The sequence below is a fragment of the Miniopterus schreibersii genome, assembly GCF_964146895.1.
Source record: "Miniopterus schreibersii genome assembly, chromosome: X".
Taxonomy (NCBI): Eukaryota; Metazoa; Chordata; class Mammalia; order Chiroptera; family Miniopteridae; genus Miniopterus; species Miniopterus schreibersii.
Window position 1 is genome coordinate 53434489 of NC_138104.1, and position 14299 is coordinate 53448787.

Here is a 14299-nt window from a genome sequence, read left to right on the forward strand (position 1 = left end):
GCTTTAGAAGAGAAAGAGGCTTTTAGTTCACCCCCAAAGCTTTAGAAAACACCAAGAAACAGGGCACTGGACTTAACATGGAAACTGTTGGTTTCATACAGGCCAACTTCTGAACATGTTTTTGTTTAGCCCCAGAAAGTCACATGGGCCTAAATTAGACAACTGCCTGCAAAACACACTTGCCTTTTGTGAAGACAAGTCACAAGCATATAACACATTTTTACTTGCACTGACATCTAAAGAAGATGTGGGCTGCTGTGACTGGTGACAAAACCAATATTTCCTATTTAAGGGGAAGGCATAGACTTGTCTCACAGCCAGGGAATCAGGGAAGATATATTCTGTATGGCTTGAAATTACTTTTCTTTTTCTGCTTTGGCAAAGCTTCTATGATGCCATAAAATACTTTGAAAACAAAACTGCCTTTAAAAGGCCAACCCCAAATCTTTTCCTTTGTCCTTTGTCTGGTATCACCTAATAGCAAGCCATTTTTTTCACATTATATATATGTCTATAAGAATAAGCCCATAGGAAAAACTTTAAGGCTTAATCCATGTCTACTTATTGTTTGTTTTTAAATTTGTATATAAAAGACAGGTCAAGATTTGGCACTTAGAAGAAAGTAATCTGATTTGGTTGGAATCATATCTTCCTGTATTATACATAGAATTCTGGGAAAAAGAGGTCTGAGAGTGGGGAAAAAGATTAGGCACAACAGGTATCACTAAACCATATACATTGGGAACTGAGAGAGAAATTGAGAACAATCTTCCCAGGTATAAACCAATCTGATGTATAGTATATCTTTTTTAAGAGAAGTATTTTTCTTAAAGGTAATTTACATTTCCCTACATAACTCTTTGAAAAAAAAAAGGCCGCTTTATAAAATGCTCTCATAGAAAGATTTCTCACACAGATAGCCAAGAGATAAATTAAAAATGCTCAACATCACTAATCATCAAAAATGCAAATTAAAACAATGAGATATCACCTCACACCTGTTAGAATGGCTATCATCAGTAAGTCAATAAACAAGTGCTGGCGAGGATGTGGAGAAAGGGGAACCCTCATGCACTGTTGGTAGGAATGCAGACTGGTGCAGCTACTGTGGAAAACAGTATGGAGTTTCCTCAAAAAATTAAATATGGAACTGCCTTTTGACCTAGCTATCCGACTTCTTGCAATAAATCCTAAGAATCCTGAAACACTAATTGGAAACAATATGTGCTCCTCTATGTTCACTGCAGCATTACTTACAATAGCCAAGATTTGGAAGCAGCCCAAATGCCCATCAGTAGATGAGTGGATAAAAAAAGCTGTGATACATTTACCTAATGGAATACTACTCAGCTGTCAAAAAGAAGGAAATCTTACTTGTTGCAACAGCATGGATGGACCTGGAGAGTATTATGCTAAGTAAAATAAGCCACTCACAGAAAGATAAATATGATATGATTTCACTTATATGTGGAATCTAATGAACAAAATACACTATCAAACAAAATAGAAATAGACTCTTAGATACAGAGAACATACTGACAGCTGTCAGAGGGGTATATCAAAGCTTAATAGCATCAATGAAAGGTGTTATGTGTTTCATAAAAGCCAGTAAGTAACGAAGATCAGATACTGTTATTAAACTTCACTTTCTGCTAAAGTCAGGCCAAACTTACATATTTACCATTTGGTTTGAGAAGCATCTCTTAAAAAGATTTGATTCCTTCTGGTTGGAAGAGGTAAAGATCTTTTTTTCAGTGAAGTGTGAGGTGTGTCTCATACAAAAGTGTCCTTGCATGTTGACAGCCAATGACAACAGCCTTGGTAGTAATTGAACACGGTTTCTGGGGTGACTTTCCAAAGATACATGTGGCCAATACATGCACCATAAGCTTTACATTCTTGCCTTCTTAGTTCCAAAAAGAGCTTCAGTTTTTCTTTCATACAGCAAACCCTATCCCTGAACTTCTTTGAAAAGTCAGATTATTAGCTGTTACTAAGCTTTGTTATTTAGGATTGTTTTATTTATTATTAATATGAGGAATATGTCGTTCTATTAACTAATTTAATAATTAATTTGTAAAAAGGTGTCCATGCATAATTTCCCCCACCCTCATGGCCACAAGCACAGACACAGAGCCTGCCTCATGCTTAGAAAACGATAAGCAGGGATTCCAGGCCTGTGAAACTTGCATAGGAAACAGGCAATTGTCAGATTAGTGGATGAGAAAGTGACAGGTGGTTAAATGCCTTCCTATTTAAGCGAAGCAGTCCCATTAGAATGGAATTTCTACTCAGTGAACTGGAAGAGTAGGATAGTGGCAGAGGGAATCACATTTCTTTCATAGCCTAGGTGCTATATGAGGGTATGAAATGAAAGCAATTGATATTTTTTTTCTAGTAGAACCAACAATTTTCTTTTAGTAGTTTCTTCTTTGTCACTAGGCTCCTGACTACAGACAGCTACTGGGTTTTTACAATGTATAAATATTTTTATACCACTGAACTTTTTTCCTCTCTCACATTTTCAAATCCAATTGTAAAACAGGGAGGTGTTGATGGAACATGTTGGAAAATAAAAGGAAAAACAATCAAACAAATTCACCTCACAGGCCTTTAGGCTGAAATTGATCCCATGGCATTAGATTCTCAAAAATATAAGACAGTCTTTAAAAATTTTGTTTTTATTTTTGGTAGTACTAGTGTTGCTCCTTATCACTTCTCAGTTTAGAACTATATTGAAAAGACCTTTGCACAACTGATTAATTTTGTTTTAGATCTAAGGATTGGTAGTATGTACTGCCCTTTTTCAGGTGTGTAAAAATTCATCTGCGACTAACTTCTTATAGGATTTGCAAAACAACTATGTCTTGCCATTTGCCTTTTTCCTTTCACTGAAGAAAAACCTTAAAACACTGTATTTGGAATATCATGCTAGTTAATAGACTGTAAAATTCAGATTGAGATATAGGGCAAGGCCCTGGGTATAAGTAAGACCCCGAACAGGCTCACTTGTGGCAGATGATTGGTACTGTCACCCTCTTTGACATCTTCTTTCACAAAGCCAGGCTAGATGGAGCCTCCAGATCAAAATGATTTGTACAAATCACTTTTTTCCCCAGAAGTAAGAAGTCAAATTATAACTGAAAACATCTCATGACTTAAGTTATACAAGCCAAGGACTAAATTGTGGAAATGGAAGGATCAGAGAAGATACAACAGAAAATCACTTTATTGTTTAAAATGACAGGAAAAAGGCAACTATCAAAAAGAGTGAAAAAAAAAAAAAAAAGGCCCTTACTTATAAATGGAAAAGACTCAAACGAACTAGTTCTTTAAAAACACAGAATTTAAAAAGCTACCAAGAAGAGGTAAGTAAAAAATACACGTTTATGTATGTATATAAAAAGATGGCCAAAACACGATTTAGTGTTCTTCCTCTAAAGAGAAAGGTTGTCTATAGTTTATCTATGTATAGATAAGAAATCAAGGAGCCATAATGGCTCTTCTCTTCTACTTTTAACAGTTAAATTAAAAGGCACCTCTTCCTTACAGAGAAAAGTAACTAATAAGGTGAGCCTTTAGAAATGTTTATGTTTACAATTGGATGTGGTAGTAACAGAGATGACTCTGTCATTAAGATATCTCATTTTTGAGCTTAAACCAGACAGAGTATTTGAAATATACATCTTGGGTGAGGACCTAGATTCTGTAGGCAATGGGAGTTCTGAAAATGCTGACGATATATATTGCATGACCCAAACTGCTGGAGGCCTACTCTACCCCAGCATGTGAAAGTGGGTAAACCATGACTGAATATCCAATAAGAAAATGTACAGCAAGTGTATCAATCCCAAGGGGAAAATAAAACAAGAGACACATCCTTTGCCCAAGGAGTACTTAGGCCTGCTACAAGAATGGACTTTTTTGAAAAGTGTACATTAGTACAAGATGATAAACTGGCTAGATTTTAAAAGTAGTGTCAATTGCAATAGTGTGGAGAAGGCCTCGGGGGTGGGGTGGATGTGGGGTGGAGGGGATCAATGTGCGGGGCAAGGGGGACATCTGTAATATTTTCAACAATAAAGATAAATTAAAAATAAATAAATAAAAGTAGTGTTAATTGTATCTAAAAATCCACAAACTTGATGTGATGTCTAGAGAATCAAAACCACTGGTCTTCATAAAAAGACTAAAGAAGAGGCCTCTTTTAGGAAAACTCAGATGCGCACACAGACCATTGTTTAAGCCAGGGAGGATCTAAAGCACTGAGATTTTCAATTGTCTCCTGTACTGATGTTGATAATGCTAATACTCAATGTTATGAATTCAGACCCCACTAATTTGGAGTTTATCAGTTTAGAATGTAGTGGATTCAAATTTACCCATGCACTATATGAAAAGAGGAGCTGGCTAAGCATAAAACCTAGCAGAGGTGTGAGTTTGGGAGAGCAAGTGTAATTTAATAAAGCTATTCCCTTATATGTTCTAAACCACCAAGCACCCATGCATCCATGCCAACAGTTAAGGATCTCTCTTTTATTTTAATTTTATTTTTTTCATGTTTTGCCAAGAGCCAAAACTGCTCAGTGGCATATGGTGGTTTTTTTTTTGGTTTTGTTTTATTTTTAAGTTTCTTTATCTTTATTGTTGAAAATATTATAGCTGTCCCCTTTTTACCCCCATTGATCCCCTCCACCTTGCATCCATCCCACCCCAGGCCTTCCCCAGGCCAGTGTCTGTGTCCATGGGTTATGCTTTTGATTTATTTCTCAGGCAAATATCAGGGTCTCTATTAGCAATAATGTTAGTTTACATCCTATGAATAAACATACCTGAAAGTAAAATTTTCTTTTAAACCATTCTGCAATTCAGTTACCTGTTGCATACCATCTCTCCATCCTCTTAATAGGGTCTTAATTCTCCACTGTGACAATATTTCCAGTTTATTCTCATGCTACAGCAGTGAGAGTGAAAAAGTATAGAAGGAAAATGGAATAACAGAACCAGTCTAATATCTCAGCTGAAAGGCAACATTTTTAAAGTTAAATCCCATTCTAGAACATCAACATATTTTTTCTCTTGCCTACATTCTGGACTGCTTGACATGCATATACTGGTTGTTTAATTAGTAAAGTCCCTATATCCCCTTCCAGACTCAAGTGGGAGGAGGGGCTTCTTGGCCATATTCATTTAAGCTAATTAGAAAAGCAGTATAGCCTTCTTTGGGACAAGGATCATTGTAGTGCTATAGGTGCAACACATGGAAGCAGATGAGTAGCTCACTGTTTGGAGCAGCCTTCCTCCTTGGTGCTAGCCTTGGAGATGCCTGTGTCCTTAGAGCTGCCCATTTCCCCAGCAATGCCCATGCATCCAGAGAAACCCATGCCTACAGATAAGCCCATAGCCCCAGAGATGCTGATGTCTTCAGAGAAGCCCAGAGTCTCAGAGCTGCCTGTGTTGCCAGAGACGCCCATGGCCCCAGAGATACCCTTGACCTCAGAGATGCTTATGTCTCCAGAGACACCCACATCCTCAGATATGTTTATAGCCCTAAGGCTGGCCATAACCCCACAACAGTCATGGTGGCAGTCTGCACACTGGCTTTTTCCTTGATCCATATGAGCTCGGAGGCTTCCTTCCCTGGACAAAGTGCCATTCTCCATCAAGGTATTCAGGTCTCCATCGATTCCCATAAAACCAAGAGGATTGGTCAAAGGACTTCCCAGATGCTGAGATGATAAGTTTCCTAATTGAGAGCAGGTACAGACTTCTTCTGGTGGCTCATCATGGGCTTTTAATTTCTGTCATGGGAGCAAGGAATGGTTGAAAAGACTTATAAACAGAAGAAAAACTAGGCAAATATCACATAGACTGGCAGAAATCCTGCCTACTGTCACTTATATGGTAGCAAATGACCTTTGTCTCCCACCCACCCACTTTACCCCCAAACATATTTTCTTCATCACTTGATATAGTGCTTTCAAAGCTCTACTATCGCCCGGCTGGGTGTGGCTCAGCGGTTGTGCGTCAACCTAGAATCCAGGCAATCAGGGTTTGATTCCTGGTCAGGGCACATGCTCGGGTTGTGGGCTCGATCAATGACTCATCATTGGTGTTTCTATCTCTCTCTCTCCCTCTCCTTTCCTCTCTCTGAAATCAATAAAGATATATTTAAAAAAATAAATAAAAGCTCTACTATTAAAGATCCTCAAGGGTATTGTGTCTATAAAAGTCTTCTTTTCTGATGAATGCAATTTTATTACTGGGAGCAGGAGGGCAAGGTGGAGGCTCACTAACATTTATTGAATACCTCTATGTGCCAGACACTTTACATATAGTATTTCCTTTTATACTTACAAGAGTCTTATTAGTTAGGTATAAGCTATATTTTACAGATGAGAAAACTGAGGCTCAGAGAATTTAAGTTAGTCAATCAAATTCATACATATAGGAAGTGGTAGAGCTGGTATCTGACCCTGCTTCTTTTTAATGTCAAAATCTATAACCTGTCTACTACAGCAATGTTATCTCCAATGGATATTTTCACTTTCAGGGATAACACAATGATTCACTGATACTTTATTACAGTGATTCTTAACTTTCTGGGATCATAAGCCCTTTTGAAATCTGAAGAAAATGATGGACCTTCTCAGAAAACTGAAAGCATACCCATATGTGTGCATGAGACAGCATATACACAGTTTTCAGGTATAATTTTAGGGGTTTCACAGATGTATCAAAGGGTATCTGTGGACACACATGGGTTCATGGACTCGAGTTAAGAGCTCCTGCATTAGAGAACAGGCATATCATCTTCATTTTTCCAGAAATCACAAAATGACACAGATATACACATACAGTGATAACCCCTGGAGGAAAGAACTAAATGGGTAGGTAGCTGGGGGAGTCTTTTAAACTTCTCTTCATCTTGTATGCTTTTATATTCTGCATATTCTAACTTTACACTTTAACAGCCCTTTAAAAACATCAACAGGGTTATTTGAGTAATAATATTATGGGCAACTTTTGCTTTTCTTCTCTGAATTAAAAAAGAATGTTAATAATTATATATATATATATATATTTTAAAAACTTACTTAATATTTTACTTTATAATCAGAGAATGATCTGATTCTATCTAGAATGAATTGAATTCTCTCTCAGGAATCAGACAGGAATAAGTTGAGAGGGCTGAGTCTAGAATAAGTGATCCGCTTTGGGGGCATTGTTGTTAACAGCTAAAAGAGAAGGCAGAATAACCTAGGAAAGTTTTCCTACTTCTCAGTTCTGCCTAGGGCTTGGTCTACCCAGGACTGCTTGCTTACCTTGTTTCCTATAATTTTAAGTCATGCTTCAGTTTTCCTTCTTTTTTAAAAAATGGAACAAAGTAACTGACTATTGCCTCCCAAGAGGACATTCAAAAGTTTGAGATCTGATGTAATCACAATACATTTATTTTCATAATAAAAGGTATTTGTTTACTTTTAGGAGGAAGAAAAGCTATGCCTTATTTGCCCTAAAGTGGGTTCACACCCAATTCCTAAATAGCACAACATTTTCAAGAATTCTTTCCTAAGAAGTACCCCTCCCATCTCCTTCAGACACACCCTGAAGGACCCCTAGAGTCCAGAAGCAGCTCAGCATTTTTCATATTCTGAAAGAAAATCCTTGTTGACTTGTTTAACCTATAATTTAAAACAAGTGTCTGACTTTGGTTTTGCTGCTATTATAAAGCAAAATCAACACACATAACATGAGTACTCAATGAACAGTCTGCAATCTACAGGGAAGGCAATGAGAATTTTATAAGGTTTTCCTAATTGAAAATATAACAATTTCATTGTTCTTATCAGTACGCCCAAGATGTTATACTTATTCTCTTGATGGATAACAAACATGCCAATATGACTTCCCTGTTGCTTCCTCTTGTTTCTCCTAATAATTACATCCAAATAAAAAAAAAAAAAGGGAACCAATCCACTTGTTTAACTAGCTGAGTGTGATATTTGCCACATTCTATGGAAAGAAAAAGAGTTGTGCCTCAGAGCACTGTAGACACAGGACATCTGGAAGCCAGAAATCATAACAAGCCAACCAGGCAGCTTCTCACTAGTACCAATTCAACTCCAAGTGCACTGGGCCTACCCAGAAGGGGAAAGAGGATCTCATTTTGAGAATTTTCTCCATACCTCTTCTAGTTTGTGCACATCTGCCTCCAGCATTGTCCTCTGCTTCTTAATTTTCACCAGGCTCTCTAGCATACTCTGCTTGGGATGCAGCCCTTTGTCAAAGCGGTTATACATCCCACACCAGAACCTTGAATAAACAAAAAGGAAGAAGTAGATTTGTTTAGCTGGAGGAATAGATTACTTATTTTTTTCCCTAAGTCAAGAAAATATTACCCGGGTAGGTGGGAAGATCTCAAAAGTAAGGTAATTTTAATGACACAGGGAGTGATATCAGCAAGATGACAAACTTAGAAGCTCCAGGTCCTTGTTCTCCCATGGAAACAATAAATAAAAATAAAATAGATGGACCAAAGTAACTGTGTGAGAACTCTATAAAACAGGTAAGAAGCTAGAGCAACCAAGTGAATGCCTAACCAAAACAAACTGTACCCAAAATTGTAGAAAAATTCATAGTGATTTTGCTCATCCTTGCCCCACCTCCTCCCCAGTTCAGCACAGTACAAATGGGAGGACAGTGCCCAATTTCCAATTCCTCCATCAGGATGGAAGGAAAAGAGTGGAAGTTGCTTGCAATGCTCTGGCTCATCTATGGGCAGCCCAAAGGATTAATTTCTGTCTCACCTGCCATGAAACACTAATTGGAATGGTCAAAGCAATGGCAGGTGAAAGGTGCAGGGGGTGTGTAGACACATGGTGCCTTGGGGCAAGAGATTATGGACACAAGAATACAAGAGAACTTTCAAGGCTTTTGAGAAGCAGAGTAAAGCTCTTTGGGAAACTAGTATATTTAAAATCACATGAGTATATGGGTAATGGGAATAAAAGCACATGCACAGGCCCTAGGAAGACACACATCCAGAAAAAGTTTGAATGGACCCTAAGCCTTTAAACTGGGCTGATTAGTATAGGCCTTCCCCTGAATGGAGATAAGTCCTCAAAGACTGGGAGAGGTATCTAATTTTTAAGTGCCCAAATTTCAACAAAAGATGATGAGTCATACAGAGAAACAGAAACACAGTCCTTTCAAAGGAAGAAAATAAATATCCAGAAACTTACCAAAAAGAATCACAGGCCTTTGGATTACTTGACAAAAATTTTAAAACTGCATTAAGTATGCTCATTGAGCTCAAAGATAATGAGGACAAATAAACAAAATAAGGAAATTGATTTAGAAACAAAATGAGAATATCATTAAAGAAATGAAAATTATAAACAAAAATCAAACGGGAATTCTGGAGTTAAAAAACACAAACACCAAATGGAAATATTCATTAAATGGGTCCAAAACAAATTTAATCAGGCACAAAAAAGAATCAGCAAACTCAATGACAGGTCATTTGAAAGGATTAAGTCTGAGGAACAAAAGAACAAAAAGAGAATGAAGAAAAGTGAACAGAGCCTAAGGGACTCATGGGGCAACATTATCTATGATGATATAGGCATAATGGGAGTAGCAGAACAGAAAGAGAAAGAGGAAGGGGTTGAAGAGGCTATTTGAAGAAATAATGGCTGAAAACTTCCAAATTTGAAGACAGAAATGAATATACAGTATAAGAAGCTCAGCAATTTTCAAGTAAGATAAATCTAAAGAGATCCATACCAAAACACATTAAAACAATCAAAAAGAGTTTCTCAAAGACAGAGAGAATCTTGACAACAGTAAAAGAAAAGTAACTCGTTATGTACAAGAGAGCCATTAAAAGGTGAACAGTAAATTTATCAGCAGTACCCTTGCAGGCGAGAAGGCAGTGGGATGGTATATTTAAAGTGCTAAAAGAAATACACTGTCATCTGTGAATACTTGACCCACTTCAAAAATGAAAATTTAAGATATTCCAAGATAAAAAAAAAAAAAGCTGAAGGAGTTAATTACCACTACATCTGCCCTATGAAGGATAATAAATGAAGTCCTTTAATTTGAAACAAAAGGACACAAGACAGTAGCTTAAAGCTATACAAAAATATAAAGTTCTCCGGCAAAGTAAACAAAAAGAAAAATATAAAAATTTCTATTATTGTAATTTTGGTTATTAGCTCTACTTTAAATTTGTATGATTTAAAAGATAAAAGTATAAAGATAACTATAAATCTATATTAATGGGTACACAATACATAAAGATGATATATTTTTTAAATGTATCTTTATTGATTTCAGAGAGAGAAAGGGAGAGGGAGAGAGAGAAGAAACATCAATGAGGAAAGAGTCATTGATCAGCTGCCTCCTGCAAGCCCCCTACTGGGGATCGAGCCTGCAACCTGGGCATGTGCCCTGACCGGGAATTGAACCGCAGTCTCCTGGATCATAGGTCGATGCTCAACCACTGAGCCACACTGGCCGGGCAAGATGATATTTTTTTAAATTACAATATTTATATATTGTAAATATTGCAATTACAATATTTATTTTGGGAGCAACCATTTTACTGTGGTGGGTGGTTTTTTAAAAAATGGCCACAGCATTTCCTCATATCCCTATATACATGCCTCTCTAAAAAGTGACCTTCGAGTTCCTTTCATAAAGACATGGAGTCTATTTTCTCACCTCTGGAATCTAAGCTGCTCAAGCGGCTTGCTTTGTACAATGGGATATTAGCAAACATGATTCTAGTACAGGATGAAAAAATTCTTGAGCATTTGAGCTTGCCCTCTGTTGCTGCAGCAAACCCTGAGATATCATTCAGTGAACAAATCTAGTTAGCCATTTTAAAGTACACAACTCAGTGGCATTTAGTACATCCACAATATTGTGTAACCACCACCTCTATCTAGTTCTAAAATGTCTGCATTATCTCCAAAGAAAACCCATACCCATTAAGCAGTCACTCCCTCTATTTCTCCTTTCCACAGCCTCTGGCAACAACTAATCAGCTTTCTTTCTTTTTTAAAAATAACTTTTTATTTTTTAATTACAGTTGATGTACAATATTATATTAGTTTCAGGTTTACAACCTAATGATTAGATATTTATATAATTTATGAAGTGATCACCTCAATAAATCTAATACCCATCTCATACCATACATAGTTATTACACTCTTATTGACTATATATATTCCCTATGCTGTACTTTACATCCCCATGCCAGTTCTATAACTATTAATTTGTATTTCTTAATCCCTTTATTTTTTTCACCCATCCCCAACACCCCTCCCATCCAGCAACTGTCAAAATGTTCTCTATGAGTCTGTTTCTGTTCTGCTTGTTTATTTTGTTGTTTTTTTAGATTCCACACGTAAGTGAAATCTTATGGTATTTGCTTTTTTCTGACTTATTTCACTCAGCAAAATACCCTCTAGGTACATCCATGTTGTTGTAGATGGCAATATTTCATTTGTTTTTATGATATTTTTAAGATCAATAACCGAGAATTAGGGGATGGGGCTGTAAAGTAGTAGAATTTTTGTATATAACTATATTTAAGATGTTGTAGTAGTTTTCTAGGGATGTCAAAACAAAGTACCATAGACTGGGTGTCTTAAACAAAATATGTTTTTTTCTCATTGTCTGAGATAAAGGTGTTGGCAGGGTTAATTTCTTCAGAATCCACTCTCCTTGGCCTCTCCCTCTTTCCTCACATAGTCTTTCCACTGTGTGTCTGTTTCCTAATAATCTCTTCTCATAAGGACACCAGTCATAATAGGTTAAGAACCATCTATATCACCTTACTTTACCTTAACTACTTCTTTAGAGCTCTATATTGAAATATAGTCACATTTGAGGTACAGGGGGCTAAGATATCAACATATGAATATTTGGGAGGGTGCAATACAGATAATAAAACATAGTGTCAATTTAAAATACCTTTAGAATGTTTCATGCAACCCCTATGGTAATCTCAAAGAAAATATCTATAGATTATACACAAAAGGAAATGAGAGGGAATCAAAGTGTGTCACTTAAAAAGTCAACTTAAACACAAGGAAAGGTAGTATGGAGGAAATGAAGGACAAAAAAGGCTAACACACACACACAATAAATGACAAAATGAACAGGAAGATATAAAGTTATAAAAATATATTCAACAAACATCAGAGGTCTAAAATACATAGAGCAAACACTGACAAAATTGAAGAGAGAAATAGTTCTAAAATAATAGTAGGAGACTTTAATACCCTACTTTCAACGATGGATAGAACATACAGAGCATCAGTAAGGAAATAGAGGACTTGTACAACAGTATAGACCAACTGGACCTAACAGACATATACAAAACACTCCCCCACATAACAGCAGAATATACATCTTCCTTCCTTCCTTCCTTCCTTCCTTCCTTCCTTCCTTCCTTCCTTCCTTCCTTCCTCCCTCCCTCCCTCCCTCCCTCCCTCCCTTCCCTCCCTCCCTCCCTCCCTCTTTCTTTTTTTTTGTTAATACTCATGGGAGGATATTCTTTCCATTGATCTTAGAGTGGAAGGGAGGTAGGGAAGAAGGAAGGGAAGGAGAGAGAGACAGAAACAACAATGTGAGAGAGACACAGTGATTGATTGCTTCCCACAGGCACCCAGACCTGGGTTGGGATGGCTGTAACTCAGGTATGCGTCCCTGACCAAGAATGGAACCCACAACCCTTTGGTGTGCATGCTGACACTCCAACCACTTAACACAGGACAGGGCCACATTTTTCTTAAGTTCAAAGGAAACATTCTCCAGAACAGACCATATGTTAGTACACAAAAAAAGTCTTAAGAAACTTTATAAAAGAAATCATATAAAATATCTTTTCCAATAATAATGAAATAAAAATAGAAATCAATAAAAAAGAAAAATCCATAAATATGTAGAAAGTAAATAATATATTTTTAAACAACCAATGGGTCAAAAAATAGATCACAAGGGAAATTAGAAAACATCTAGACACAAATAAAAACTCCCACAATGTATCAAAACATAAAATGCAGCAAAAGCAGTGCTTAGAGGGAAATCTTTAGCTGTAAATGCTTCCATTAAAAAAGAAAAAGTATTTCTCTCAAATCAACAACTTAACTTTACAACTTAAGGGAGTAGAAAAAGAAAAACATACTAAACCAAAGCTAAGAGAAGAAAGGGGTCATAAAAATTAGAGCAAATCTTAAAGATAGAAAAATAACAGAAAAAAAATCAATGAAGCCAAGAAGGTTCTTTGAAAAGATTAACAAAATCAACAAATGTTAGCTACATTAACTAAAAATAAAAAGAGAAGACTCAAATAACTAAAATCATAAATGAAAGGGTGGATATCACAACCAATTTTTTAGAAATAAAAGGATCATAAGAGGGTATTATGAACAATTGCATGCCAACAATGTTGATAACCAAAATGAAATGGATAAATTATGAGAAACATACAAACTACTAGGACTGAATCATGAAGAAATACAAGATCTGAACAAACCTATATCGAGTAAGGATATTAAATCAGTAACCAATAATAATCTCAATTAAAGAAACTGTAAATGAAAAAAAAATTAAATTTAAAAAAGAAAGTAAAAAAAGAAAAAGAAAAAAACAAAACAAAACAAAACAACCTCCCAACAAAGAAAAGCCCAGGACCAGTGAGATCACTGGTAAATTATAACACACATTTAAAGAATTAACACCAATCCTTTTCAAGTTCTTTCCAAAAAAAAAGAGAGGGGGGAACATTGCCTATCAAATTCTGTGAGGCCAGCATTACCCTAATATCAAAGCCAGACAAAGAAAACTATAATATTCATATCTCTAATGAATATTTATACAAAATCCCTCAACAAAGTAGTAGCAAACAGCATTCAACAGCATAATATAAAGATTATATACTATGACAAAGTGGGACTTAATCCTAGAATGCAAAAATGGTTCAACGTATGCAAAACCAATCAATGTTTATACCACATTAACATAATGATTGGGGAAAAACACCTGATCATCAGAAAAAAAACATATGACAAAATTCAACACCCTTTCATGATAAAAAAAAAAAAAATACTCAACACATGTACTAGGAGTAGAAGGATAGTACCTCAACATAATAAAGGTCATATACAAAAGGTAAAAAACAAAACATTTCCTCTAAGATCAGGAACAAGACAAAGGTGCTTCTCTTGCTACTTTTGTTTTAAACAGGACCTCCAGTCCTAACCAGAGCAATAAGGCAG

At 36.2% G+C, this 14299-nt stretch overlaps 1 protein-coding gene across 3 annotated transcripts in view; it reads right to left on the reverse strand.

Moving 5' to 3' along the window:
* Positions 1-3300: 3300 nt before the first annotated feature.
* The window catches only part of MTMR8 (myotubularin related protein 8), a 158326-nt gene continuing 147327 nt past the window's right edge, over positions 3301-14299 (reverse strand). For 2 of the 3 annotated variants that reach the window (XM_081125442.1, XM_081125443.1), the window contains exons 13-14: positions 8190-8316; positions 3301-5801 (exon numbers count right to left, since the gene is read on the reverse strand). In XM_081125442.1, the coding sequence (XP_080981568.1) occupies positions 5280-5801; positions 8190-8316 (649 nt within the window). In that variant the 3' untranslated portion in view covers positions 3301-5279. The remainder of the gene's footprint in view (positions 5802-8189; positions 8317-14299) is intronic. The other variant, XM_081125444.1, reaches the window with a different exon arrangement.